General features: G+C 41.3%; 1 protein-coding gene across 1 annotated transcript in view; it reads right to left on the bottom strand.

Moving 5' to 3' along the window:
- PRELID2 (PRELI domain containing 2) overlaps positions 1-27433 on the bottom strand; it is a 78497-nt gene that overhangs the window by 40696 nt on the left and 10368 nt on the right. Inside the window, exons 2-4 of the mRNA XM_052644159.1 lie at positions 22603-22660; positions 20195-20268; positions 18503-18663 (exon numbers count right to left, since the gene is read on the bottom strand). Of these exons, the coding sequence (XP_052500119.1) occupies positions 18503-18663; positions 20195-20268; positions 22603-22660 (293 nt within the window). The remainder of the gene's footprint in view (positions 1-18502; positions 18664-20194; positions 20269-22602; positions 22661-27433) is intronic.

Genomic DNA, 27433 nt, shown 5'->3' on the forward strand with positions numbered 1-27433 from the left:
CTTAGGAGAAACTAAGAAGGCCAGAAGAAATTGGGATGATATATTCAAAGGGCTCCCTAGTAAAGGAAATGCCAACCCACTCCAGTATTCTTGCCTAGAGAATCCCATGGATGGAGGAGTCAGGCAGGTTACAGTCCATGGGGTCTCAAGAGTCAGACATGACTTAACGACTACAGGGAGAAAGATACAAAGGGCTAAAGAAAAAAAAGAAAAATACAAAAACACCTGAAAACCAAGGATATCATATTTGGTAAAATTATCCTTCAAAAGTAAAGGCGAAATTAAGGTTTCCCACATAAACAAAAGCTGAGGGAGTTCACCACCAGAAGAGACTGGACTCTGCCTCATTCATTCATTTGTTCAACGCACACTGACAGTGTGGTTACAATACGCTGAGCACCTTACTGGGTGCAAGAGTCATACAGGGAAGGACAGGATCTGTCCTCCAGAATCCCACTGACTAGTGGGAAAGAGAGACAAGATGGTGAGTGTCACCCAGCAAATGGAGGCAAAGAGTTCCCCCAGCGGAAAACTACAAGGATCCAGACAAGGTGTGAAGGAGCAGAGAATGTCTGAAGAGCTAGTTATCGGAAAATACCCAGTACTTAGTGAGGGGCTGATAAATTCTTTCCATGAAAAAGTATAAGGTAGGCATGGGAGACGCTAGGAGATAAGGCTATCAGGGCAGATGGAGACCAGATTGCAAATGGTCTTCCCAGATTGAGGAGTTTAGACTTTACATTGAAGACAAGGATTTATCTGAGGCCACCAAATAATAGGTACAGATTAACAGTTACATGTGCACCATTAAATAAAAGGCTTGACGCCTTTGCTTAATGCTTTTAGATGAGCCCATATCCTCCATTTTCAGCACACTACCTACACTCAATGAGTTCAATGAGTATTTGCTAAATGGATAAACATTTAATTTCTTTACAATCAAAACTATTCAAGGGTTTCCCTGGTGGTCCAGTGGGTACAATTCCATGCTTCCCAACCCCTGGTCAGGGAACTAGATCCCATATGTTGCAACAAAGATCAAAGATTTCGTGTGTCACAACTAAGACCAGGAAGGCAAATAAATGAACAAAAATAAATACTAAAAAAAATATTGCCCCTACTTTCTCATATCTCTAAGAAAAGGAAATGGGAGCCGGATCTCCCATAGGTATACTTGGGAGTGTGTGTATATGTATATATGAGCACATTCACTAAGAAACATATTAAGAAAGTTATGAAACCAGAAAGCTGTGATTTGGGTAAAAATAGTTACTATAACCCTTAATTAGATCTCTCTAAATGTCTAATAGCAGTAGCCTCCACATTTAGATGATGCAGACTAAAAGGAAACCTTCAGAACACTTCTCTCCCCGTCCCACCCTCCATCTCTCCCTCCTCCTCTCTCTCACATACATGCACAGCTATCCTAGCCAATCTCACAAATATTCTAGGCAAAGCAGCTTCCACCTCTTAGATCTAAGCCTATTTAGAATGATTTGCCCATGTAAAACTATATCCTAGTGACATTAATCTTTCCTGTCTTTGTTCCAGATTAAGTCAGAGTAGAATTTTAGTGATTTTAATATTTAAAAATGAAAAGTTGAGCAGTCCTACACTCTAGGGAGAAATGTACTCTTCAGTCTGCAAGGAAAATGTAGGTGAGGGATTAATATAAGTCTCACTTACATCATATTGTAACCAATATTTTTTTCTACCACTTTTGGGAGAAGTAAATGCTCAGAAAAGCACTCTCAGGCTTACCCACATATCAGAGAATAACAGGGCAATAAAGCAGGGTCATGCCCTTGCCATCAGTGAGATGCAAGCTTATCCTATTATATTTTAAGACTTTCATAGAAGGAACTGCTGTATTTTCTCTCAATAACTCATTGGCAAAGCATATCAGATATATTCTTCTTAATACACATAGCTAATCTAAATCCCTCATGCTAGGTAAGCCTCCATTTAAGTTCCAACGCAAAACACAGTAGCTTACACAACAACTTATGGTTTAATTTCAGCTCTTTAAAAAAAGAGAGAGAGACAGAGAGAGATAAGATGGATGGATGAGCATATGAACAGACAAGTGGACAGAGCTAAAATATGAACAGACTCTCTGGGCATTAGAATTATAGGTGCTATGTATTTACTTTGTTCTTTTTACTAATTTTCTGTAATAAAGATGTATTACTCGGCAATCAATAAAAATATTACTAATAAATCCTTAAGCATCATTTTCATATAAACAGTCATCTTTAACAGGCTGTGTGTAACCATGAACCATTTTCAGCATAGGGACATGCTAACTTCTGACTTAACTCCTTCATTTAAAGTCTCATTAAGTCAACTCTCAGCTTTCCTTTTCCCACACTATATAACTCCAGTTCTTTGTGCTTTTTGTCCTATGACTTTCTCCTTGACCCCAAGCTTAAAGCATCTGATGTTTGATTCAAGAGATATAAAGATGATTGAAGTTTTCCTACACCTGTCTCTATTCAGCCTAAAGGAATGACTGCATCCATTCACAATGTTATATACTCAGGGTCACACACACTCTTCAAAAAACTGTACAGTAAAATTGTGTATTATATATCAGACACAGTATTATCTTCTAAGGTTGTCACTCTTAATATGTTTTCTTTCTTTTACACATGAGGAAACGGTGGTAGAAGTTAAATAACTTGCCTGAGGTCATAGCCTGGCATCATGTAGACACACATATACAGGCTCAAAACCCTAGCCCTGCCCCTATCTCAGTGAAGGAGACAACCATCGTCCCAGGCTATGAGATCAGAAATCTCAGCAACAGGTTACATGGCTCTTTTTTCTAATCCATCCAAACATTCACTCAGTCCCCAGACTGTTTATTTTACTTCTCAAGTTCCTCAACAGTCCATTCCATTCTCTCTCTTGCTGCTGCTACTGCCTGAGTTTAGCACAGCACTGTCTCTTCAAGACCACAACTGCCTCCTGATGGGGTTCCTGCCTCCAGCATGGGCTCCCCATAATTCACACTGCCCCGTCAGCTTCCTAAGCACATCCTGATCTTATCTCTGTTCACCAAGGCACAGAGAATAAAACTTACTTGCTTAGTGGAGATGCACCCATACTGCTACATGAAGCTGTTGTTAGTTTTCACTGCTGTATACTGTTCTATTGCTTGAAAATACTCCAGATTATCTATCCGCTCTCCCAAAGATGGACATATAATATGGACTCAGTTTGGAGTTTTGTAAAGGAAACACTTATAACATATCCAATTACACACGTACACAAGGGTCTCTAGAGTGTCTTTGCTGTTGTTCAGTCGCTCAGTTATGTCTGACGCTTTGTGACTCCATGGACTACAACATGCCAGGCTTCCCTGTCCTTCACCATCTCCTGGAGCTTACTCAAACTGATGTCCATTGAGCCAGTGATGCCATCCAACTATCTTAGCCTCGGTTCATTCCTTTCTCCTCCCGCCTTCAAACTTTTCCAGCATCAGGATCCTTTCCAATGAGTTGGCTCCTCACATCAGATGGCCAAAATATTGGAGCTTTAGCCTCAGCATCAGTCCGTCCAATCAGTCCTTCCAGGATGCCCGCTGACTCTGATTTCACTCTTCCCCCCAGGAAGCTGATGCACATCACCTTCAACAACATGAACCCCTTTCCCATGAAACAGCTGCACCAGCTATGGGCAGCCCACCAGGAGCGGCTGGAGGCCGAGCTGAACAAACTAGAGCAAGGCCGAGTACCTGGAAACTGCCAGGTCTGATTTTATTTAGGATTGACTGGTTTGATCTCCTTGCAGTCCAAGGAACTGTCAGGAGTCTTCTCCAACACCACAGTGGGAAAGCATCAATTCTTTGGTACTCAGCCTTCTTTATGATCCAACTCTCACATCCATACACGACTACTATAAAAACCATAGCTTTGACTATATGGATCTTTATCAGCAAAGTAATCTCTCTGCTTTTTAATATGTTATCTAGCTTTTAATATGTTGCCATAGCTTTTCTTCCAAGGAGTAAGTATCTTTTAATTTCATGGCTACAGTCACTGTCCACAGTGGTTTTGGAGCCCAAGAAAATAAAGTATGTCACTGTTTCCATTGATTTCCCATCTATTTGCCTAGTGGTCAAATACCTGTGTCACTGGACATGTACAGTTTCAATTTTTTTTTAAATACCATGGTTTTCTAAATGGTTGGACTGGGTTGGTCAAAAAGTCCATTCAGGGTTTTCTGCATAATGATATGGCAAAATCCAAATGAACTTTTTGGCCAACCCAATATCTATATATATTTTTTTCTTTATTGTATCATTTCCAATTGCAATGACTAGCACATGGTAGGAAATCAATAATGCATTAGGAACAGAAGAATGGAGAGGAGGAGGGAGGGTAAGGAAGAAGTAGGGAAGACGAAAAAGAAGGAGAAATTTATAGTACATCTCAATACTTTGGTCAGGGAAATTGAATCAAATGTCTCAAGAGCTCACTTGTAGTTGTCAGGAGGAGGCAGCCTTTACCTGGCTGAGAGATCAGCTAGCCCAATATCTGGAAACTTGTTTAAAAAGGAGGCTCACTCACTCATAGGACAAACATATGCTATGCTAAGTCGCTTCAGTCGCATACAACTCTGTGGAACCCAAAAACGGCAGCCCACCAGGCTCCGCTGTCCCTGGGATTTTCCAGGCAAGAGTAATGGAGCGGGGTGCCATATATAACTGAGAAGTAAAGAAGCCGCCTGCTAACACAGATGATGCGGTTGGATCCCTGGGTCTGGAAGACACACTGGAGAATGAAATGGCAACCCACTCCAGCATTCTTGCCTGGAAAATCCCATGGACAGAGGACCCTGGTGGGCTACTGTCCATGGGGTCATAAAGACTCAAACACGACTTAAGAAACTGAGCACGCACAAACCTGAGTCCCATCTATTGCTTTGTCTGCTGGCAAACAGAATTCTACACAGAGCACACTGGAATCATGACAGAGAGCACTCAGATCAAAGGTCGCAACTCCTCTGTGACAGTGAATGACAGTTTATACCATCAGTCTCCAAGGTTGGGGTCATGTAAAAATGTGGTTCCTTCTGAACTGGAGAAAATGAAATAGTTCAGAGGAAATATGGATCAGGAATTAATCCCCAGGGTGTGCAGCCACCAGCAAGGAATCCATAAAATGGCTGTTTCCAGGAAAGCAAAAGCTCATAATGAGATCTTGTCCCTGAGTTACTGACTGGCTGGGTATGGCAAATCTGGCCAAATTATTTTCACAATGGGAATTTAATTGAAGTGTCTTTGATGAGAAAAAAAAAGATTCCATGGATACGCTTGTGATGACATCTCAGTTCTAACTGAGATGCTTGTGACATTCTGTAACCAACACAGAGGGGTGGCCCAAGGGACAAGCAGAGTCTGAGGGTCAGGTTGCCTGCCCATGCCCTCCTAACCCTCTGGGCCCAACACTGCTGCAGAGACTGTCCTGCATTCCACCACACGAGGACATGTGGTCCCCCCAAAGTCTTACCAAATCCACCAACAAAACTGTGCTTCCTCAGGGCCCCAGTTCAACTTACAGGGTTCTCAGTAAGCACTAAGCAGTTTTTAACCTTACCACAACCCACATAATTTTATACACATTGCTTACATTTTATATCTATATGTGTATTAAATATATATATACATGTATATTTATATATATTTATACAGGACATGGGTGAGGCATGTGGCTCCTTCAGTCAGATGGCTTGGATTCATATCTCCTCTCTATCACAGAATGGGACTCATCCACATAGGTAAGTTCCTGAAGCACCGTCTCCTCTGTAAAATGGGGTTAATCATACCTACTCAGAGGTTGTTCCAAAGGTGAATAAGATAATATGTAAGGTAGTACTCAAGGCAATATGGTAAACATTCAATACAAGTTAGTTAATCACACTAACACTGCTAGTAATAATGCTATTAAACTGCTACCACATTTGCAGAAAGAGGGGCACAACGTCTTAGAAAGTAAATGCCCACAGAAAAAATTCAGCGCCAGTAAACTCCAAAGTATTTCCAGTCCATTAGCATCTAGGTGGCACTCAATCCTCATAAACCACCTGGCAGGGAGTCCCTCCCTCCCCGTGCTGGCGTTCAAGGCCCTCAGAGCTCCAGACCCTCCATCTTTCCAGCCTTTCCTCCCATGCTACTGCTGCTGCTGAGTCACTTCATTCGTGTCCAACTCTGTGTGACGCTATGGACTGTAGCCCACCAAGTTCCTCTGTCCGTGGAATTCTCCCGGCAAGAATGCTGGAGTGGATCGCCATGCCCTCCTCCAGGAGATCTTCTCAACCCAGGGATCGAACCTGGGTCTTCTGCATTACGGTCAGATTCTTTACCACTGAGCCACAGGGAAGCCCTCTTATCACATATCAAATGCCAGCTCAGCGGTTACAGAGACCAAACAGTCTGCTGGCCTCTATAACCTCCACTCCTAAAGTCTTTCCCCCTGAGCTGCTCTCTTTTAACCTGTTCTAGGAATCAGTGGGTTGCTATCTAAGTGATTAGCCATGAGCAGCAGCAGGGAGTAAGTAACAGCGGATTGCAGGAGTGGGTATATATTACAGGCAGGGTGACTCAGCCTCTTAAAATACAGCATTAATTTTCACCATCTGTCTTATTAATAGCCTGCTGTGGAGAAGCACTGTATTAAAACTTCGATACACATGTCTTTCAATTCTCACCATCTATCTTAGGACATAGATAATATTAATCCCATTTTACAGACGAAAACACTGAGGCTCAGAGAGGTGAACTGGCTAAGGTGACACAAAAGTAAGTACATGGCCACTTTTTGAATCCACACAGTTAACATCTGTTCCCACATCCCTTCCCACAACCGTGTGACCTAGGAAGGTGCCTATTCAGTGCAAGTTGACTGGCATCCTGAGTGATGGGCAAAGCTTGACAATATACAAGTTTGTGGACTGGTCTACTGGAGGCTTGTCTTGGAATACTGGGCCCACCATCACGTGCATCCCACTCAGGCTGGCTTCAAGGGTATGTGCTCTACAGGGTGGCACAGTCCTCCGCCATCAGAAGGGCTACGCATTTAGCTGAATGCGCCACTGTCACTGTTTCAAAGTTCCTAACTCTTTTTTAACAGGGGACTCTGCCTTTTCATTTTGGACTGGCTCCTGCAAATTATGTAGCCATTCTTGATCCCATTTCAAATGTTGGTCTGTACAGCACTACCAAGTCCCTGGGAAGTTTTCTGAGATGCTTAGACATACATACTTTAGTTTAGCAATACCTAATAAAACCCTCAAACATATGTAAACCTTTAGACCCATAATATCTACCTCTAACAATGGGCTTTGAGCAAAAAAATCTTAGATGAGGGTACAGACCAGCCTACAAAGATTCTCATCACATGATTATCTACAAGAGCAAATAATGTAATTCCCAATAATTAAACACATTAGAATAATTTTATCCAATAAACTGAACAAGCCATTTTTAAAAATCATTTTAAAGTGACACATTTAATAAGGAAAGACAGTCCCAAAGGTAATGTTAAATTAATGTAAAAGTCAGAATACCACGTACAGCATGTTACATGTCTGTAAAAATGATTTGTTCTGCAGAATAAGTAAATGAATTATAGCAACTGCAGTACTCTCCTACCACAGAATGCTCCAGAGTAATGGGAAAAGCACAAACTGCTGATCCCTAAAGTCTACCAGGTGGACTGCCATCAGGTTCCTGGCTACAGCCCCAAAAGACCTTTAGGTTGTTCTGCATGGCATCAATTCTTGGTTGATATTAATGAAACACTGTAATTTTTAACACCCAAACTTTTTTTATTTACTAGAGGAGAATGGAGGAAGGGAAAGGAGGAAAGAAAGGAAAAGAAAGGAAGGGAAAGGAAGGAAAGAGATAAAGATAAAAAGAAGAGAAAGAGATGAAGGAAGGGAGAGGGAGGGAGGAGGAAGGAAATTAAACTGGCACCTCTGTTCCATAAGAGATTTCAGAGGAGTTCATTCAAATTTCGCTAAACTTTTCAACAGGGTGTTTCTGCCAAAAAGTGTTAACTGTCTGCTGGAGAGCCAGATTATCAACTGGTCCTGCTGTATAAGATTAACAGGAACTATGCAGAAAACAGAGCTGCAAAACGAGTGCCAGCTGTATGTCTGCTTTCCACTGGAACCACAGGACACTGATGAGTTACTACGGGTTCTTAAATCTAGAGGCTCCACAGACTTACCTGGAAAACGTTAAATATACTAATTCCCAGGAGCCAGCCCAGGCCAGCAAAACAAGATCACAATGAATCCACATGTTTAAACACCCCTCAATGCTGCACTAATATACAACACAAAACCAAAGGGCAAAGGAGGAGGGGAGGAAAAATAATCAATAGGCCTTCACTAAGATATTTCAAAAGCCCTTACTTGTAAATGGCATAGAGTGCTCTCCTGGCTAAACTCCACTGTTTCCAGTTCAGTCATCACCTCCATTTTCAATAAAACACTTACTGCACTTGTCAAAGTCAGCACCTTTAAGGCACCACACCACTCTGTAAACAGCCTTTATTCACCATTGCAACCTATATTATCTAGTGCTTTATACTCTCCAAGGGAAGAGCATTCCCATTCATTACCTTATTAAATCTCCACATCACTCTTGTGAGGGCATCCCTGGTGGCTCAGCTGGTAAAGAATCGCCTTCAATGCAGGAGACCTGGGTTTGATCCTTGGGTTGGGAAGATCCCCTGGAGAAGGGAAAGGCTACCCACTCCAGTATTCTGGTCTGGAGAATGCTATGGACTGTATAGTCCACGGGGTCGCAAAAGCCGGACACGACTGAGCGACTTTGACTCACTCTTGTGAGGGAGCTCAGGCCAGCTTGAGCCCTTTTCCTGGAGTCCAACGGCAAGTATATGACTAAGCAGGAAAAAGCGGAAGAGAAGTATTCTGTATTACTGAGTTCAACATTCCCTCTACACCGAATTTCCCAACAAACCCTTTGAGGCTTCCCTGATCTGCACGTGTCCCTCCTGCCAGTGCCCTTTTTACTCCTCCTCATGTCCCCTTTTCAGCTCATAAGAAGGATTATCTGGCATTCATTCAACAAATGGCTACAGAGCCATCTCTGTGAGCCCTGCAGAGCCAGAGGTGGGGGTTCAGCAGGATGGGAAAGTAGAGAAGACCCTGATTATATGGATGACAATTATATCTATTGCAGGGGATTCTTACTGAGTGAAAAATAAGGCTCCTGCCCAGATGCTATATTTACAGAAAAGGCCTTGGTTTTCCATGTTCAATAACTAGCAGCTCATTCTGCTAATTGTCTCATCACTCACTGATACATGGGAAATTAAGATCAATATAATCAGAGGCATCTGGTTTGGGAGCATGAATACAGTGGGTTTTTTTGTTTTATTGTTTATTAGATAACAATACCCTCAAGCTCTTTATCATCACAATCAAGGCTTAGAAATAATTCCTAAGTAAAGTTGACAAAATCAGAATATTTTAATATATTTCAGAGAAAACAAGTTTGGAGGTCAACTAAAAAGGCCACTGTCAAACAAACACAAGGAAGTTACCTGTCAAACTTTCTCCTGGGGTGGGGGGGGGGGGGGGTGGAATACATCTGAGTAGGGAAAAAACAGATACACAACAAGAAATGCCCAATAATTAGTCCCTAGAAACATGCAAATTAATTATACTATTTGTATAATTATTCATTTGAATCACCAAATGAATACTTGAGACTTGGGATGTTTTAATCCAAAAACTTAAAAAGTAAAAATGTTATATTGAACTAAGAATGCTACTCATCTCAGTCTTTTAATCTGTGTTTAAAGTTTTGATTTGGGCTTTTTTGTTTCTTTTACTATATTCCAGGAGTGAAATTTGGATATTTTATAAATGGTGAGTCAACATAACCAATGTTATTAACACACATGCTACTAGGCTGAAATCTCCGTATCTCAGAAATAAGGTTTGCAAGCATCAGTGGACAAGCCAAAGTTCTTAGACATGGACAGGTGAAGACATGGGCCATCACGATGCTTGCTGCTGAGTATGGGATTATGGTCTTGTCACTCAAAAGCAAAAGAAACCCAGCTCTCTACTATCAGGAACAGCATGAATCTCCACTGACAGTGATAACTCTAATTCTGCTTCACGATAACAGGGGCTTTTTCTTTACCACCCAACACACACCGTTATGCTGAAAGGGCAAAGCCCAAGAAAATAGTTTTACAAGATGATTCTTTTAGAATTACATTACTTGGATAAAGTAAATGTTATTAAAACCAAATCTTGTGCATATCAATTACATTTCCACATGGTACAATAAAAATCTGTTAATAATAAGAACCAGAAACTGACGGAAGTACATTTTAAAGTCTAGAAGCAAACACGAATTAGCAAGAAATTAATAAGTTTATCCTGGAATGGAAGGTTTCAGAGGGCAGAAACCATGACCTTTCATTCTGAAAAATCATACAGAGTGAAGCAAGTCAGAAAGAGAAAAACAAATACTGTATATTAACGCAATGCGGAATCTAGAAAAATGGTACAGTATGGACACCAAGGAGGTGAAAGAAAGGGTGGGGTGAACTGGGATTGAATCAGATACACTACTGTGTACAAAACAGCCAACTAGTGAGAACCTACTGTACAGCGCAGGGAATGCTACTCAGCGCTCTGGGGTCTTCCAAACGGGACAGAAATATGAAACAGAGGGGTACATGTATATGTGCAGCTGATTCACCATCCTGCACAGCAGAAACTATACAGCACTGCAAAGCAATTACACGCCAATAACACTTTAAGCTAAAAAAAAATCTAAAACAAAACACTCCATTCTCCACTTCCAAGAGTAAATAAATGCCTGTGCCTGCTTGCTGGGTCACTTCAGTCATGTCCAACTCTTTTGCAACCCCATGGACTGTATAGTCCACCAGGATCTTCTGTCCATGGCATTCTCCAGGTAAGAATACTAGAGTGGGCTGCCACACCCTCCTCCATGGGATCGTCCCAACCCAGGGGTCAAACTCACATCTCTCATTTCTCCTACACTGGCAGGTGGGTTCTTTGCCACTAGTGCCACCTGGGAAGCCAGTAAATGCCTGTATCCTACTTCATATAATAAAGTACATTCCCACAAAGTTGACTTTTTTTATCTTGGGTGGATTCATTTTTCTATTCTCTGATGTGGCCCAAGTGTCACAAGCTGTGCAGTGCATTGCCCCCAGTATCTCTGACTCTGAAAATGAGGGCAGTTCCTTAGAGCACGATGCGGCCTTGGATCTACAGCAGATGGGGTCACAGCATAAGCCAAGAAGAGAACCCCAAATCCAGCGCAATTCAGTTCGAGTCAAACGCCTGTGGGCTTCCCAGATGGCTCAGTGGATAAAGAATCTGCCTGCAATGCAGGCGATGCAGAACACCCAGGTTTGATCCCTGGGTCGGGAAGATCCCCGGGAGGAGGGCATGGCAACTTACTCCAGTATTCTTGCCTGGAGAATCCCACGGATAGAGGAGCCTGGCGGGCTGGCATCCACAGGGTCGCAAAGAGTTGGACACGCGTGAAGTGACAGAGCACGCACGCACACGTACAAACGCCTGCACCGACCCCTGCATGTTATGCTCTTCACTGCTTCAATCTCACACTGGAGCTAACAGAGAAGGGTTCCTACTCCCATGACTCTCGAATTGAGGGACTTATAGCCCCAGAGATGGTGAGCCTGCAGAATGCAAAATCACAACATGAAATACCTCCCCGAAACATAATGGGAAACAACCATAATGTTTCAACATTAAAACAGTACACGCTCAGGATTAGAATCAAAAGTTTCATGAATTTTTAAGAAGATGAGGATAATGGCAGCAATAAAAGTCATGATGTTGAGCACTAATATTTACTGACCATTATTGGCAGGCATGGGTTTCCCTGCTATCTTAGATGGTAAAGAATCAGCTTGCAATGCAGGAGACACAGGTTGAATCCCTGGGTCAGGAAGATCCCCTGGAGGAGGAAATGGTAACCCACTCCAGGATTATTGCCCAGGAGGAACTTTCCTGGTGCTCCAGTGGTAAAGAATCTGCCTTCAGTGTAGGGGATGCAGGTTCCATCCCTGATCAGAGGACTAAGATCCCACATGCTGTGGGGCTACTGAGCGTGTGCTCTGGAGTCCTCATGCCAGAATGAAGACCCACTCTAGTATTCTTGCCTGAAAAGTTTCTCAGACAGAGGAGCCCAGAGGGCTACAGTCCATGGGGTCACAAAGAGTCAGACATGACTTAGCAAGTAACACTTTCACTTTCACTTCACTTTCATAGGCAAGCATGACTCTAGCTCTCCGTGTGTATCATCTCATTTGATCCTCACAGCAGCCCTCTGAGATAAGGATATTATCCCCAACATACAGATGAAGAAACTGAGGCTTAGAGCAGCGAAGTACATTTTGCAAGGACATATATTTTGTTTCCAAGGTTGTTTCTAACCCCAGAATCTAGTCATTTACTGTGACACAGGACAGGAAAGACCCTGCACAGGCCTGGAGGAGCCAGGCTGGTTGTGCAATGAAGCAGATCTCTAGTATGAACAAAGGAGACAGGTATGGAAAGACGAGAGGCTGTGCTTTCCAGCTCCGGGTTCCTGTCTCTCGGGAGGCCTGATGACTGGTACAGAGCTACCTCTCTATTCACTTACTGAAGTATGTTTCCATCACTTCCCAAAGCCTAACGGAGACAATGGGCACCACGTTGAAGAGGAAACGTGAAGAGGAAAAAACGTGTGCGGTGGTCTTTCTTACTACACTCCAGTGGTGTGCGTGCAGGCGCCCTTCCGTCTTCTATGCAGCTCATGTGTTTCAGAGGGAAGAGGACACCCCCTCCCCAACACCCACACTGCAGCTCTAGGGGCAGATGCTGACTGGTGAGGGCCAGTCAGCCCGTATCAGCCTCTGACCACTCTTATTGGTCCAGGAAGGAGCGGGTGATCAAGGCTGACTCGGAGACTCAGAGAAAGGTCGTTTTCCCCATGGTTGGGATGGGTTCTCTTGTGTTCACAGGTCTCTTTCCCTCACTTAAATGAGAACAAATGTACGCCCGTGGTGGATTCATGTTGATGTGTGGCAGATACACACAATACAATATTATAAAGTAAAATAATAATAATAATAAAATAAATAAATTTTTTTAAAAATAAAAAAAAATGAGGACAAATAAGTGTGCAACCCTAGTTGCTCCTGACAGCTAAGAGCTAACCCAACTTGGAAAAAGATTAGATATACAGGGAGAGGTGGAGCCCAAAGAACAACTATGAAACTGCAGCCCATCTGGTTACAAGATAACAGAGCTCCTTACTGAGAGGAAGGGTAGTGTCACTGCCAGCAGCATAAATTCGAGAGCCAAACCGCCTGGATTTGAAGCTGATTCTGACACTTACTGGTCATATTAGCTAGTATAAGTTACTTAACTTCTCTAAGCCTCAGGTTGTAAAGGGGGATAAGAATAGTTCTAACCTCATGGAGTTTCTCTGAGGATTAAGTGAATTTACATATATAAATTCATAAATACATACATACATCAAGCACTTAAAACAGAGCCTGGCATATAACAAAAGTATACAAGTGATGGCTGAGTGAGTCAGGGTGTCTGTAATTTACTGTGGAAGGCACCCTGATTAGAAGAGGGGACAGAATAAGTAAAGAGTAAGTATAAGAGGATATCTCTGAGGCCGGCAGTGCTAAGCTGGACTCTGGAAAAACTGAGATGAATGCAAAATATCACATCACTCCAGGCTCTGGAAAGGATGCCAATTCCATTCCATAAAAACTGCAGGAAGAAAATGTCTTACAAAGTTAACAAAGGAAGAAAGCATATTAGAAATACCCAGTTGTGTGATACACAGACAGGGAAAGACTGATGGAGCTCTGCCCCAGAAGATGCCACAACTGCAGAGACATCAGCAGGTGGCCAAAACTGGATTTATGTAGAGAGACACGGAGCAAGGCTTAGCCAGAGTCTACGGGAGACTCACTGTGCGCCGTCTCTGAATTGAGCCGATAGGCCATGCACAGGACAGAATGACATCTGGTTTCCCATCACACGCCCACACCTGCTACCTAACACACAGCTTGAAGGTCTAATTTTAGACTCAGCAGCAGTGACAGCCTCTTTTTTTTCTTTATAAAAGGACTGTCCACATTTCATCCTCTGGGCGCACTGACTAGTCACTACTCACACACTCTGCCAAGGAGGGGAATGGAAGTAATACTGGGTCCTTCTTTCTTTGATGTGCCCCCCTGCCCCCACCAAGATTATCCAGTCATTCAGAATGTCTGCCTAAAACACCCTTCTAAATCCACATCAAGACCTAAGAAAATGTAAGTTTCCCAGAGCCTGGATCACAGCTATCATCAGCCCTGCTCAGAAACCTTTGTGTGACCACTTGTTGCCAAAGGAACAAAACCCATTCTCCATAACCTGGAACCTAAAGCAACCTACAGTTTGAGATTAAGTCCATCCTTTTATAATTATCCATATTCCTGCCTCACCACTTGGGGTCGTATCTTACCTCCATGACTCAGTGATGCTATCACTTTGGGTAAGTTATTTAACCTGAGCTCCAAAACACTACATGCGAAGGATCTAGCTCTGACCTTGACACAGTCAGAGTCAGTAACCAAAAAGAGAGTGTTTTGCAGAGGACAAGAGCATAAAAAACCAAAGAAAGGAGAAAGTATAGTTGGCCAAAGCTTTTTTAGAGAGGAATCTGATAATATGTATCAAAATATAAAATGTACATAATCTTTGACCCAGAAATCCCACTTGCTCCATCTACTCTAAAAGGTCATTGAATAAGTGCAGAAATATGTAAGTACAATGAATTCATCAGGGCTTCCTAGGTGGCTCAGTGGTTAAAAAAAATCTCCCTGCAATGCAGAAGGTGCAGGAGACTCAACTTGGGTTCGATCCCTGTGTCAGGAAGATCCCCTGGAGGAGGAAATGGTAACTAATTCCAGTATTCCTGCCTGGAAAGGCCATAGACAGAGGAGCCTGGCAGGCTACAGTCCATAAGGTTGCAAAGAGTCGGACAAGACTTAGCAAGGAAACAACAACAAAGTAATTTTATCACACCACTGTTTATAACAGCAAAAAATTCAGAAACATCTAAATGCCAATTAGGATTGGACAAAGAAAATTATGCAAATAGGCACAACTGTTAGATGATGAAAACTGCTTCTTTTTCTCTTGAATTGCTTAGTATTTTTTACAAGATACATGTATCATTTTTTTCCAGAATCAGACTATTTAAAAAAAAAATTTTTTTTTAAACACACAAAGGAAAAAGGTCCTGAAGGATGTTCTCCCTGGATTATCTGGGCCAATTTTCATTTTAGAAAGAATTGATGAAGCTTTAGTAAAGATTTTCAGACGCAGTAGCCCAGAGAGCTGATAACATGAGGCTGAGATACTAATATATGAAATGAAAGACGTCTGTATTTTTTACATAAAATCAGCCAACTCTGTCCTTTTACTACTTCTACCAAAAAAAAAAAAAAGTGGGGGAGCTCTATTCTTTATCTATAATTTTTATAGTTAGTCCCACACATCTATGGCTTGCATGAAGTTCCTGGCATGAGGGAGACTGACAGGAAAAAAGAAAAAAAGCCAGTGGGTGGTTCAGAGTAAACCCACCTGAGATGCTAATAAGACTTAGCATTCATAATCAGTGTGCTGCTGGAGCATTCTAGAATTGTCACTACAGGACCAAAATTATGGGGAGCAGAAATGATGTGCACAAGTGATGGGGTTTCAGATGGATCTTAGACTTCTGTTTTTTAGTTATTTGGGTTTGGAGGCTTTATTTGCCAACCATACAGAATAGCAAAACATGCAGTAAATTATCCTCTGAAATCAGTTCACAGCAATAATCACTATTAACATTTGGTGCTTGTTATAGTTTGTTTTTGTTTGTAAACCTACCTCAAAGGAATTAATCATTTCTCACCTGTTATACTGGCAAAAAATAAAAAAGTATGTTAAGTCCTGGCAATGTTATAGGAAATGAGCTTTCATGTGCTGTTGATGTGAGTGTAAACACATTAACACATTGGTCATAGGAACTTCCCCTGTGGTCCAGTATTAGGAACCCACTTTGCAATGCAGGAGATGCAGGTTCAAACCCTGATCAAGGAACTAAGACTCCACATGCTGCAGGGAAACTAAGCCCATGTCACAACTAGAGTCCTCACAACTCAACAAAGACTCTGCAACCAAGACCCAGCTCAGCCAAATAAATATTTTTTAAAAGCCATATTGGTGACATAATCTACATAAACCTAAAATATGCATACTCTGAGAACCCATCACATAACTTTCTTTTATTGAGGAATAATTCATATACCATAATGTACCCCTTTAAGGTATATAGTTCAGTGGTTTTAGTATACTCAAGAGTTACACAACCATCAACACTAGTTCCAGAATATTTGTGTCATCCCCCAGAAAATTCCATCTCCTGTCCTCCTTGCCTATGGCAAACACTAAAACTACCTTCTGTCTCTATGAATCTGCCTGTTGCGGACTTTTAAAATAAACTGACTCAAACAATATATGGCCTTTTGTAACTGGCTTCTTTCACTGAAAATAGTGTGTTCAAGCTTTATCCATGTAACATGAATCATTACTCCATTTCTTTTTATGGCTGAATAATATTCCATTGTGTGGATATATCATTTTTGGTTACATATTCAACAGATGGTGGACGTTTGACTTGTTTCTACATTCTGCCTATTAGGAATAATGGTGCTATGAACATTCCTGCAAATCTTTGTGAACAATACAGTGTAGAACTGCTGGGTCAAGTGATAACTCTGTTTAACTACTTGAGGCACTGAAAAACCATCTTCCACAGCAGCTATGCCACTGATATTCCTTTCAGCAGTGTGTGTGGCTTCCAGTTCCTCTACGTCCTTTCCAGCACTTGCTATTGTGTCTTTTTTATTACAGCCATCGTAGTAGGCTCAAAATGGTATCTCACTGTGGTTTTAACTTGCATTTTCCTAAACACTAAAGATGCTGAATATCTTTTCATATGCTTATTGGCCATCTGTATACCTTTTCGGTATACAGATGGCCAAAATATCTACTCAAATGTCTTAGCCATTTTTTAAGTGAGTTGTCTTTTTATTACTGAGTTATAATAGTCCTTTATATATTCTGGATACAAACTGAACTGAAACGCTTATCAGATTTTGCAAATACTTTCTCCCATTCTCTGGACTGTCTTTTCACCTTCTTGGTGTCCTTTGAAGCAGAAAAGTTTCAGTTTTGATGAAGTCAAATTTATCTTTTTTTTTTTCTTTTGTTCCTCGGGCTTTTGGTGCCATACTAAAAAACGATTGCCTAATTCAAGATCACAAAGATTTACCCCTATTTTTTTTCTAAGAGTTTTATAGTCTTAACTCTTTGATTTAGGTCTTTGATCCATTTTGAGTTAATTCTGTATTTGACATGAGGCAAAGGTCCATCTTTTTTCTTTTGAAGGTGGATATCCAGCTGTGCAAGAATACTCTGTCCACATCGAATTATCCTGGCATATAGCTCTTTAAAATCTACCTGAAGCTTGATTGTGACAGTGGTTACACAACTGTATATGTGTGTGTTTGCCAAAACTCATCGAACTGTATGCTAAGAACTTCATTGTTTGTAAATAATAATTCAATAAACCTGACAATTAAAAATTCTCCTTTAACATAATACTGTATGTCAACTATATTTCAATAAAGAAATCAATTTTCCTTCAGAGAAACATTCACATATAGCATATTCAAGGATCATACACTTCACAAATATTATAGCACTGTTTATAATAAAGAGTAGTACTGCTTATAATCAAGAGTAATTAGAAATCATCTGAACATCTGTCAAAAAGGAAAAAAGCTAAAGAGAATGTAGTATAATGATAGGATTGAACATTATGCAACAGTTTAAAGGAAAAAAATCTGGATTTTACAGATCAAATTGATAAGGCTTAGAAACGTTCTACAAAATGAAAAAGATAAGTACAAAATGATTTGAGCAGAATGAACGCACGTATGTAAAAAGGATACACAAAACTATATTATACAGGTTTTATGAGTATCTAAAGTTATCTCTTAAGGGTCTAGAATACTCAATGCATTGAAAACATTCACTTCCTCTGGAGAAGGCAAAATGGCACCAGGATTAGACAGGACAATCAGAAAGGAGTTGAGCTGTCATTTTTCCCCCCAAAGGGAAATCTATTTACTGATTACTTGTGTGATTAAAAATCAATACTATATAATTTATGTGAGTTTTAAGCAAAGGTTGTAAGAATAAAATCACAGCTCTTTAATATGTGTGCTCATTTGTGCTTCCCTGCACCCTACCTACACATACACAAACGCACGCACACATACGCAAGTGCACACATGTGTGCACACCTGCACACACATGTGAGCACACACACACATGATCTTACCAATTTGGATTTTCCATACTTTCCCTGAAGACGGACTCTTCTTTCATGGATGCATATTGTGTCCATGTAAGGCAGTGACTCCTTATAGCCATGTTCCTTTCCTGAGGATTGAACCATGATTCCTCTTCTAACTGGATATTAGGTACCTTTAAAATGTTCACCTGTCCAAAAGAGGGAGAACGGCTTTCTGAATTTAGGAAGAGCAAGCTATTAATGTATAAAGATTCTGTCCAGAGTTGCTTCCAATCTTGGGGAATTAAGAGGACAAGCGATCCTGATATATGGATGATGGTTCACCAATGGCTATAAGTCCCTGATAATCAAACATACAATGACCTTACTAAAGGCTGGTAGGGACATGCAAATGGCCTAGAATTTATGCAGGCTATACAGTCTCTGGCCGAATTTCCCTAACAGCTAAACACTAAGCAAATTATCAGCCTCCCTCATGTCTCCTCTAGGGCTGGTTATGGCCTTCTTAAATTGACGGATTCTAACTGGGCCCACTTAGGGACTCACATACAGGATAAAATATTTTCTTCATTTTAAACTCTGTCCAATATCTAGAAATGTATGCTTTCCCGGGTGGAGGAAACATGGAAAACTACAAAGGCAGAATCGTACAAGTCAGAGGTGTCCTTAAATTATTTAAGAATAGAGATACAAGACAAAGTTGAATGCCTTTTTAAATAATAGATTCAAAGCATGTATATAGGGCAAAGGGAGGGTACACACTCTGTGAAAAAAGCCAGCAATAATTTGCTGCATATACTGCAATATACTGCTATCCGGAAAATAAAAGTTCATTTTCACCGTCATATCAGTCTCCTTTCCAGTAAAGAAAGTGACAGTCTTCATCCATGTTTAGAAAGTGATGGAAGCTGCCATGTTTTCTATATACAGCACAGCTAAACAATTGCAAGCTACCTGGCAGGAGTCTTGGGTTTTACATCACACATACAATCACTTCCAGGATGAAAAGATCACATGAAACATGTTTTAAAATGTGCATCAAGACGTTCTCCTCGTATTCCCTAATGATTCTAAGGATTTTTGTCATAATCACTCTATGGTTAAAGCAATGTGATTAAAATTTTCCACTCACCTTTTTCCAGCAATCATCAGAGTGCTTAAGGATTTCAAAGAGAAAAAACAATTTGCTATCATGAAGATTTCATCATCAACACCACTACTTTATAGAAACACACACAAAAAGACTTACAGAGGGTGCTGAGAACATTATACTACCAAAACCATTCTCTCTGACAGTGAAATGGAAACTGAAGCTTTTCTCTTCCTTATTGAAGATCAGATGAAATATTTACCACCTGCCCAATTCTGATCATTCTTACCTAAGAGTCGTTATCTAACCATGGACAGATCAGAAAAGATGGTCACTTCATGCAAAATAGCCAAAGTATCTTTTAAAATAATTGCAGTCCATCTCTATGTACACTAAGCGCCCTCCACAAAAGAGAGGCAAAACATACAGGAAAAAACACTATCTCTGGTAGCACCTATCAAAACTGAGGTTGGAGAGGAGACAGATGTCTTCCTTTGAAAGGCTAGGAGACAGGAGAACTGGGAAATCTCTAACACTTCTTTACATCAGAAAATGCTATTTCTTTTCATGACTGTTTGAAAATCACCCAGTGTTACACAAAATCTGATTAAATTTTGAAATGCGTTTACCTTCCTTAAAATTTCTGGAACCACATTCTGACAGACTGCAATCCTCTTTCTATAGATGATCCCTGTTGACACATCTAGGAACAGAAAATGTTTACACTCAAAAAAAAAAAACTGAAGTAAATGTATTCTTATTTTAATGTCAATAAAATGTTTAATGTCAATCTCAATTTTCTATATGGAGAATTCCTAAGGAAAATGTTTAACTCAAAACCCAGCTTCCCTGACCACTTTCCTTGACCAAATCCCTCCAAATATCTGTGAACCCACCCGGCTCCTCTGTCCATGGGATTCTCCAAGCAAGAACACTGGAGTGGGTTGCCATGCTCTCCTCCAAGGCAATCTCCCCGACCCAGGGATCGAACCCAGGTCTCCTGCATTGCAGGCGGATTGTTTCCCGTCTGAGCCACCAGCGAAGCACATTCTAAAGTCAAGGAAAAAAGAACTGCAAATGGGACTTCCCCAGCAGTCCAGTGGCTATGACTCCTGCCAATGCAGGCGGCGCGGGTTCCATCCCTGGTCTGGGAACTAAGGCCCAACATGCCGCAGGGTACAGCCAAAAGAAAGGTTTTAAAATAATAAAATAAGAAAGTCCATTTCTGAAGTCTCCAATGAGACTTTTAAAAAGACACAAATTGTTCACTGCTCTGGGCTATCAATGTCAACACTCCAGTGGCCACGGCCAATGAGCCTTTTGCTCAGCAACAGCCAATGTTTAACATGTTTTAACAAAACAATGGAGGATCTAATTCTGCCACCTTCTGCACCAAATGAGTTTTCAAGCACCAATTTCTGGCTATGAATTTAAACCTATTATTAATTACACTGGGCACACTCTCCTGTCATAGGGAAGCAGACTCTCTGTGGCTGGAACTACTCTGTTCTGGAAAAAAGTTTACCGAGTAGCATTAAGGGCATTAAAAAAAAATGTGATAAATTTGAGTTGAAAAAAAGGAAAGTGAATCAGAGAAAAATATAAACTCTGAAGTGCTGTCTTTTGCTCTGTGAATTACACGACTCAGCCAAGTTCCTTCACGGTTTCTCAAAGCTTGGACTATAACACTATAACAGTCCTGAACCTTGGTGCAAACACCCTGAACACTCTGAAGTTGTTGGGAGGATGACCCTGGTTCATCTCCTCTGCCCACTGGCACCCTCTGGCCATCTCATCCAAAGTCTGCAGCACACATAGAGAAAATGGATGAGCCACTCCTGGAGGCGAAGATGTCCCTGTCAATGGCAGAAATTATAATTAACCACTTTGGAATATGCATGCTGTTCTATTGCTTGATTCTTCTCAACAACCTAAAGACAGACTGTTTGTTATTACTTTCCCATTTGAAAGATGAAGAAATAGAGCCTCCAAGCAGTTAAGTCATGTAGATAGGAACGAAATCAGGACCTGAAATCAAACTTCTCTAATACCATGTAAAACCTTTCTCCCATGAGTACAGGTACATGAGAAAATCATTTTTCATCGTATTTATAGAGCTATAGAAATGCAGAAAAGACCCTCACATAGTTCTCTCTTCACCAAGCAGAGAGAAGGCCTCAGAGTCACGAAATGAAGAGTAGCATCTCATGTTTTCCTAGAAGAGGTTCAAGAGCCTGGTAGACCGGACCTGGCTGTCTCCAAAGGTTTATACTTTGACAATGAGCACCATTATAGCTTCCTTCACTGAGAGTGAAAACACTTCTGCCAGAGATGTGAATGACAGAACAGGAAAGACCCCTACACTCCAGTCCAGCAGTCAATAAACATCTTCTGTAAAGTGCCAGATAATAAATAAATATGTTAGGTTTTGTGAGCCATACAGTCTCTTACAAATCTACTGTTATGATAAGGAAAGAGGCACAGATAACACATTAAAAAATGGGCATAGCTGGGTGCCAATAAAACTTTATTTACAACAGGCAACACAAAAATAATTTGTCAAGCCAGTCAATACTGAACCATATTGTTAAGCACAGTTTTGACTCCATAATCCAATCACTTTACAGTTACATCTCATATATGTGCTATTAGTCACACCTATTTTGTCATAAAATGATATGTGAATATATTAAAGGACGTAGCCATGTAACCTCAGTTAAGTTACTTACTCTCTCTATACCTTGGTTTCTTCATTCATTAAAAAGGAATTATATTGTTCTGAGGATGAAGTTAATAAAAATAAAAGTGCCTGGTACACATTAAGTGTTGAAAAATGTTAACTGTCACAGCTTGTCATCAATTCTTAACGGGGAAGATGACAAGAATGAACGGCAAGTCTTCTATTGCTGGAAAGGCTGGGTGCTCTTTCCGATCAGCCACCTCGAATACAGAGCTATACCTGTTAACAGATGTTTAAAATATCACAGGCGACACACACACACAGACACACATCTTTACAAAACTCAGTAATACTTACCTTTTCTTTCCTCCACAATTTTTACGGAGATGACATTTTTATCCATGGGGTTTGGATACTAAATAAAAACACACAAAGAAAAATTACCATTCATTTTTTGGCAAAATGAATTACTTTATAGCAACCACTTATTTGCACGAACTGTAAATCTTTTCCAAGCAATCTCTAGGGGCTTCCCAGGTGGCGCTAGTGATAAAGAACCTGCTTGCCAATGCAGGAGACCCAAGAGACGCAGGTTCGATCCCTGGGTTGGGAAGATCACCTGGAGAAGTGAATGGATACCCATTCCAGTATTCTTGTCTGAAGAATCCCACGGACAGAAGAGCCTGGTGGGCTATATAGTCCATGGGGCCGCAGAGTCTGATGCAACTGAAGTGACTTCACATACATGCACAAGCAATCTCTAAGGCCAGTTTGCAATCAAATTTCTTAATTTTACTATTTCAGAATAGATAAGTGAGATGCTGTTATCGATTGTACCTGTATGAAATCTAGAGAAACCGTCTTTGGAGTCAGCCTAGCTCTGGGTGGAGAAGGGAAGGTTAGGTTAGGTTAAGCTTAATAATAATACTGGGCTTCCCTAGTAACGCAGACGGTAAAGAGTCTGGCCTGCAATGCGGGAGACCAGGGTTCCATCCCTGGGTGAGGAAGATCCCCTGGAGAAGGGAATGGCAACCCACTCCAGTACTCTTGCCTAGAGAATTCCGTGGACAGACCAAGGGGTCGCAAAGAGTCAGACACGACTGAGCACTAAACAGCAACAATACTACTACTATAATCTTGAACCAGCCTTACATAACTCAGGAGCATTCCTTGCACGAGGCACTGTGCTAAACGCTTTACCTGCATGATCTTTTTTTAAAATCAGCCTCTCTGTTGTGACTGGGTCACGGAATATCACTGTCTTTCGGAAACTAAATGGAAGCTAAAGAAAATCAGAACACTTAAGGTCACCCAGCTGGTTAACAGTAGAGCCACAGAATTAAACCCAGCCTGAAACACAGTGCGCTCCTTCACTACTGTCCTTTACTATCGCCTGGTGGGCTGGGTCAGCATCACAGGAATGTAATCACAGGGTTCTATGCCAGGTCCTCAATGAATAAGTGTATACATGTGCACGGCTGAATCAGTGTGCTGCACAGCAGAAACTGGCACAGCACTGTAAATCAACTATATTTCAATAAGAAAAAAATGCAAAATGCATACCTTATTTATGGATTAAATTCCCCTGAAACACAATGTGGATGTTAAAAGAGCTGATAATAGCTACCATTTTTGTCCTAGGCAGCTTAATACATTATTTCAGTTTAATTTTCAAAACTATTCCTTGAGTCACATGCTGGGGTGTTTTTTTTTTCTCCCTTCCACCTGTGAGAAATAAGACTTGGATAAACTAGGTAATTTGCTTAAAATCAGTTAATGAGCATCAAGACTGTAATTTAGCCACAGATACTTTCCTTTGCCTTCAAGGCCTGCCCACCTAACCTATTTTCAAACATCTCAGTCACTCAAATCCCACCCTTTCCATGCCTCGGATGCAAAAAAAGAGACTCGGACCCTAGAAGTCCTCAAAGCTGTAGGACAAGCAGGCTGTCCACCAGGCCTGCTAAGCGCCTCTCAGGTTCTGTTCCCAGAGGCATACTGCTTCATCGTGAGATCTAATCCAAAAGGAAAATCACATGCAAGTCTCATCCAAAGCAGCATAAGGTGCTGAGGGGGAGACCAGAGCAGCAGACAGGTGCGGGCATGGGTAGGGGACAGGGCCCTCCACTTGGTAAGCTTGAGCTGTAAGCCTTCTGAACCCAGGAAATGGTAAAGGAAATTCAGTGAGCAGGGTTCTCCCCAACCCTGCAGCAGCTGTGTGCCTGTGAGCATCCATGTGTGTATGTATGTGTATATAAGAGGTTGACTGATTTTCAGGGAAAAGGGTCCATCGCTTTCACACATTCTTAAAGATATCTGTGGCCCCAAAAGACAAGGGGTTAGAATAGAGACTCTGAAAGAGCAGGGCTTCTCTATCTCCACCACCTAGCAGTGCCTGGCAGGTAGTAGGCACTCAATGAATATCTGCTGAATGAATGAACCATCTAGAAGATAAACCTCACTGACCTCCAGGATCAATGTGGAAACTAAACCCTACCCCCCTCAGGGACCAAGGGCACCAGTTTATGAAGAGGGCAGTGGGCTCCATTCTCAGCATCCTCAAAGCCAAACCAGACCTCAGGCCGTAAACTCTGCCAGTCACACTTCCATCCGGAGAACTGCAATCTTGAGAACTAATCAACAACACTTTTTTTGGGCGGGGGGAGGGGCGGTGGGAGGGTTGGGGGGTGGGCCACACCACAAGACTTTCAGTATCTTAGTTCTGTAACCAAGGATCGAACCCACCCCTGGCACTGAAAGCATCAAGTTCTAACCACTGGACAACCAAGGAATTCCCCAACATGGCTTTTTAAATATTTATCTATTCATTCATTCATTCATGTTTGCCACAGGAAAAAAAATGCTCAAAATTACGATGCCTGTTTTCTTGAAGTTTAACTTTCAGTGTTTTTTTGAAGATAATGTTCACCACAGGGATCAGGTTTAACTATTGTGTTTCTCAGGAAGGGGGCCTCACCAACACCCTTGAAGTTAGCAAGATATCTGAGACTCACACAGATGCCCTTAATTTTTAAGTGTGTGTGTATGTATACATCAGAACTTTTATACTAAGGTAAAATCAAAGTATGAGAATACTACCTCTACTCTAATTCTAGTTTACACAGTGTCTTGTATTCATCAATATACCCTGACTGATGAATATTAGAAATACACTGTAAATAGCAGGAAGATGGCTGAACTAAATTACAAAAGAAGCTGTAAATGTAATCACCAGAGAAGGCTAATGATAAAAATTTCCCAAGTTCTGGTTACTGCACAAAATTAGCAATGAAATTCCTAAAGACTACAAACTCAAAGAAGAGCCGATTCTTTGAGACCCTGATGCTAGGAAAGATTAAAGGTAAAAGCAGAAGGGGCAGCAGACGATGAGAGGGTTAGACAGCATCACTGACTCAACAGACATGAGTCTGAGCAAATTCCAGGAGATAGTGGAAGACAGGGAAGCCTGTTGTGCTGCAATCCATGGGGTCGCAAAGAGTCAGACACAACTGAGCGAATGAACAACAACAAACTCAAATGCTTTATTTATGCTTTTCTATAACTTTAATATTTGCTTATTAAGGTAAAGGTGAAGTTGCTCAGTCGTGTCTGACTCTTTGCGACCCCATGGACTGTAGCCCACCAGGCTCCTCCATCCATGGAATTTTCTAGGCGAGAGTACTGGAGTGGGTTGCCATTTCCTTCTCCAGGGGATCTTCCCAGCCCGGGGATCGAACCCAGGTCTCCCGCATTGCAGGCAGACGCTTTCCTGTCTGAGCCACCAGGGAATCCCCTAAGGTAAAAAGTATCGATTTGCTGCTGCTAAGTCACTTCAGTCGTGTCCAACTCTGTGCGACCCGAGACGGCAGCCCACCAGGCTCCCCCGTCCCTGGGATTCTCCAGGCAAGAATACTGGAGTGGGTTGCCATTGCCTTCTCGATTTAAATAATAGCAAAAATATTCTTCATTTAACAATTTTCTTGACTATGCAGGCACTCTTCCGTGCACTAAGGATAAAGGAATAAAACAAACAAAACCGTAGATTCTTAGACAATTTACATGTTAGAAAAAAAAATAAAATAATGAGAAAATAAATCAGACTAAGGGATAATAGGATGGGAATTATGAAGAGGGGCCATTGTAAAATATTTATGCTTAGTCACCTCGGTCATGTCCAACTCTATACAACCCCATGGACTGTAGCCCGCCAGGCTCCTCTGTCCATAGGGATTCTCCAGGCGAGAACACTGGAGTAGGTAGCCACGCCCTCCTCTAGGTAAAATGCTTAAGGGTCACTAACTAGACAATTCTTATAAATTACAAAGTAATATGGAAGTTGTCTCAGTCAAACACAAGAAGCCCCAGACTATTCACTTCAGTAAACTCATTTACAAGACTCAGGTCATTTTCCTGTGCAACTACTTTTGAAGTTGAATAGATATGGAGCCTCAAGTTCCCTTCCATAGAAGAATGGGAAAAGAAATCAGAGGTCTATTGACAAAAGGTAAATACTGTGACAAGAAAGGCATATATTTTAAGTTTCTTTAAAGATTTATTGTGCTGAGGCTCCCCCTATCTGGCATCACTTGAAATGATCTGACACTATCTTGTGGTAACTTGAACATTCATGATTTAACTCACAAACATTTATCTGAAGTCAGATAACAAGGGACCCAGAGAGGGAAGCCAGCTCAGAGAAGGTGACCACCAGGAATACCAATTTGGGAAGACAGGAAGCAGGTGACCAGGTTTCTCTGGACACCTCTACAAGCACAGTGTGACAGTGGAAAGGATCAAGCTAGATCGTGACCGAGCGCATCAAAGACTTACTGAGCATCTACTATCTGTGCAGAGGTCGCCATATGTAATATACCTCATTTCATCCTCCTCAAAACAAGTAGATCTATCAAAATGCATTAAGATAAGGAGTCTCATGTTGAAAACATAATGGCATATGGGACTTCTCTGAAAGTCCAATGGTGAAGACTTCGCTCTCCAAGGCAGGGGGTGCTTGTTCGACCCCCGGTCGGGGAACTAAGACCCCACATGACTCACAGCCAAAAAGCAGAAGCAGTATTGTTACAAATTCAATAAAGACTTGAAAGAAAAGTGGTTCACATTTTTTAAAAAAGAATCTTTAAAATAAAACAGAAACAAACAAACAAAAAACCATAATGGCATAAAGCCT

The sequence above is a fragment of the Budorcas taxicolor genome, chromosome 7 (assembly GCF_023091745.1).
Source record: "Budorcas taxicolor isolate Tak-1 chromosome 7, Takin1.1, whole genome shotgun sequence".
NCBI lineage: Eukaryota > Metazoa > Chordata > Mammalia > Artiodactyla > Bovidae > Budorcas > Budorcas taxicolor.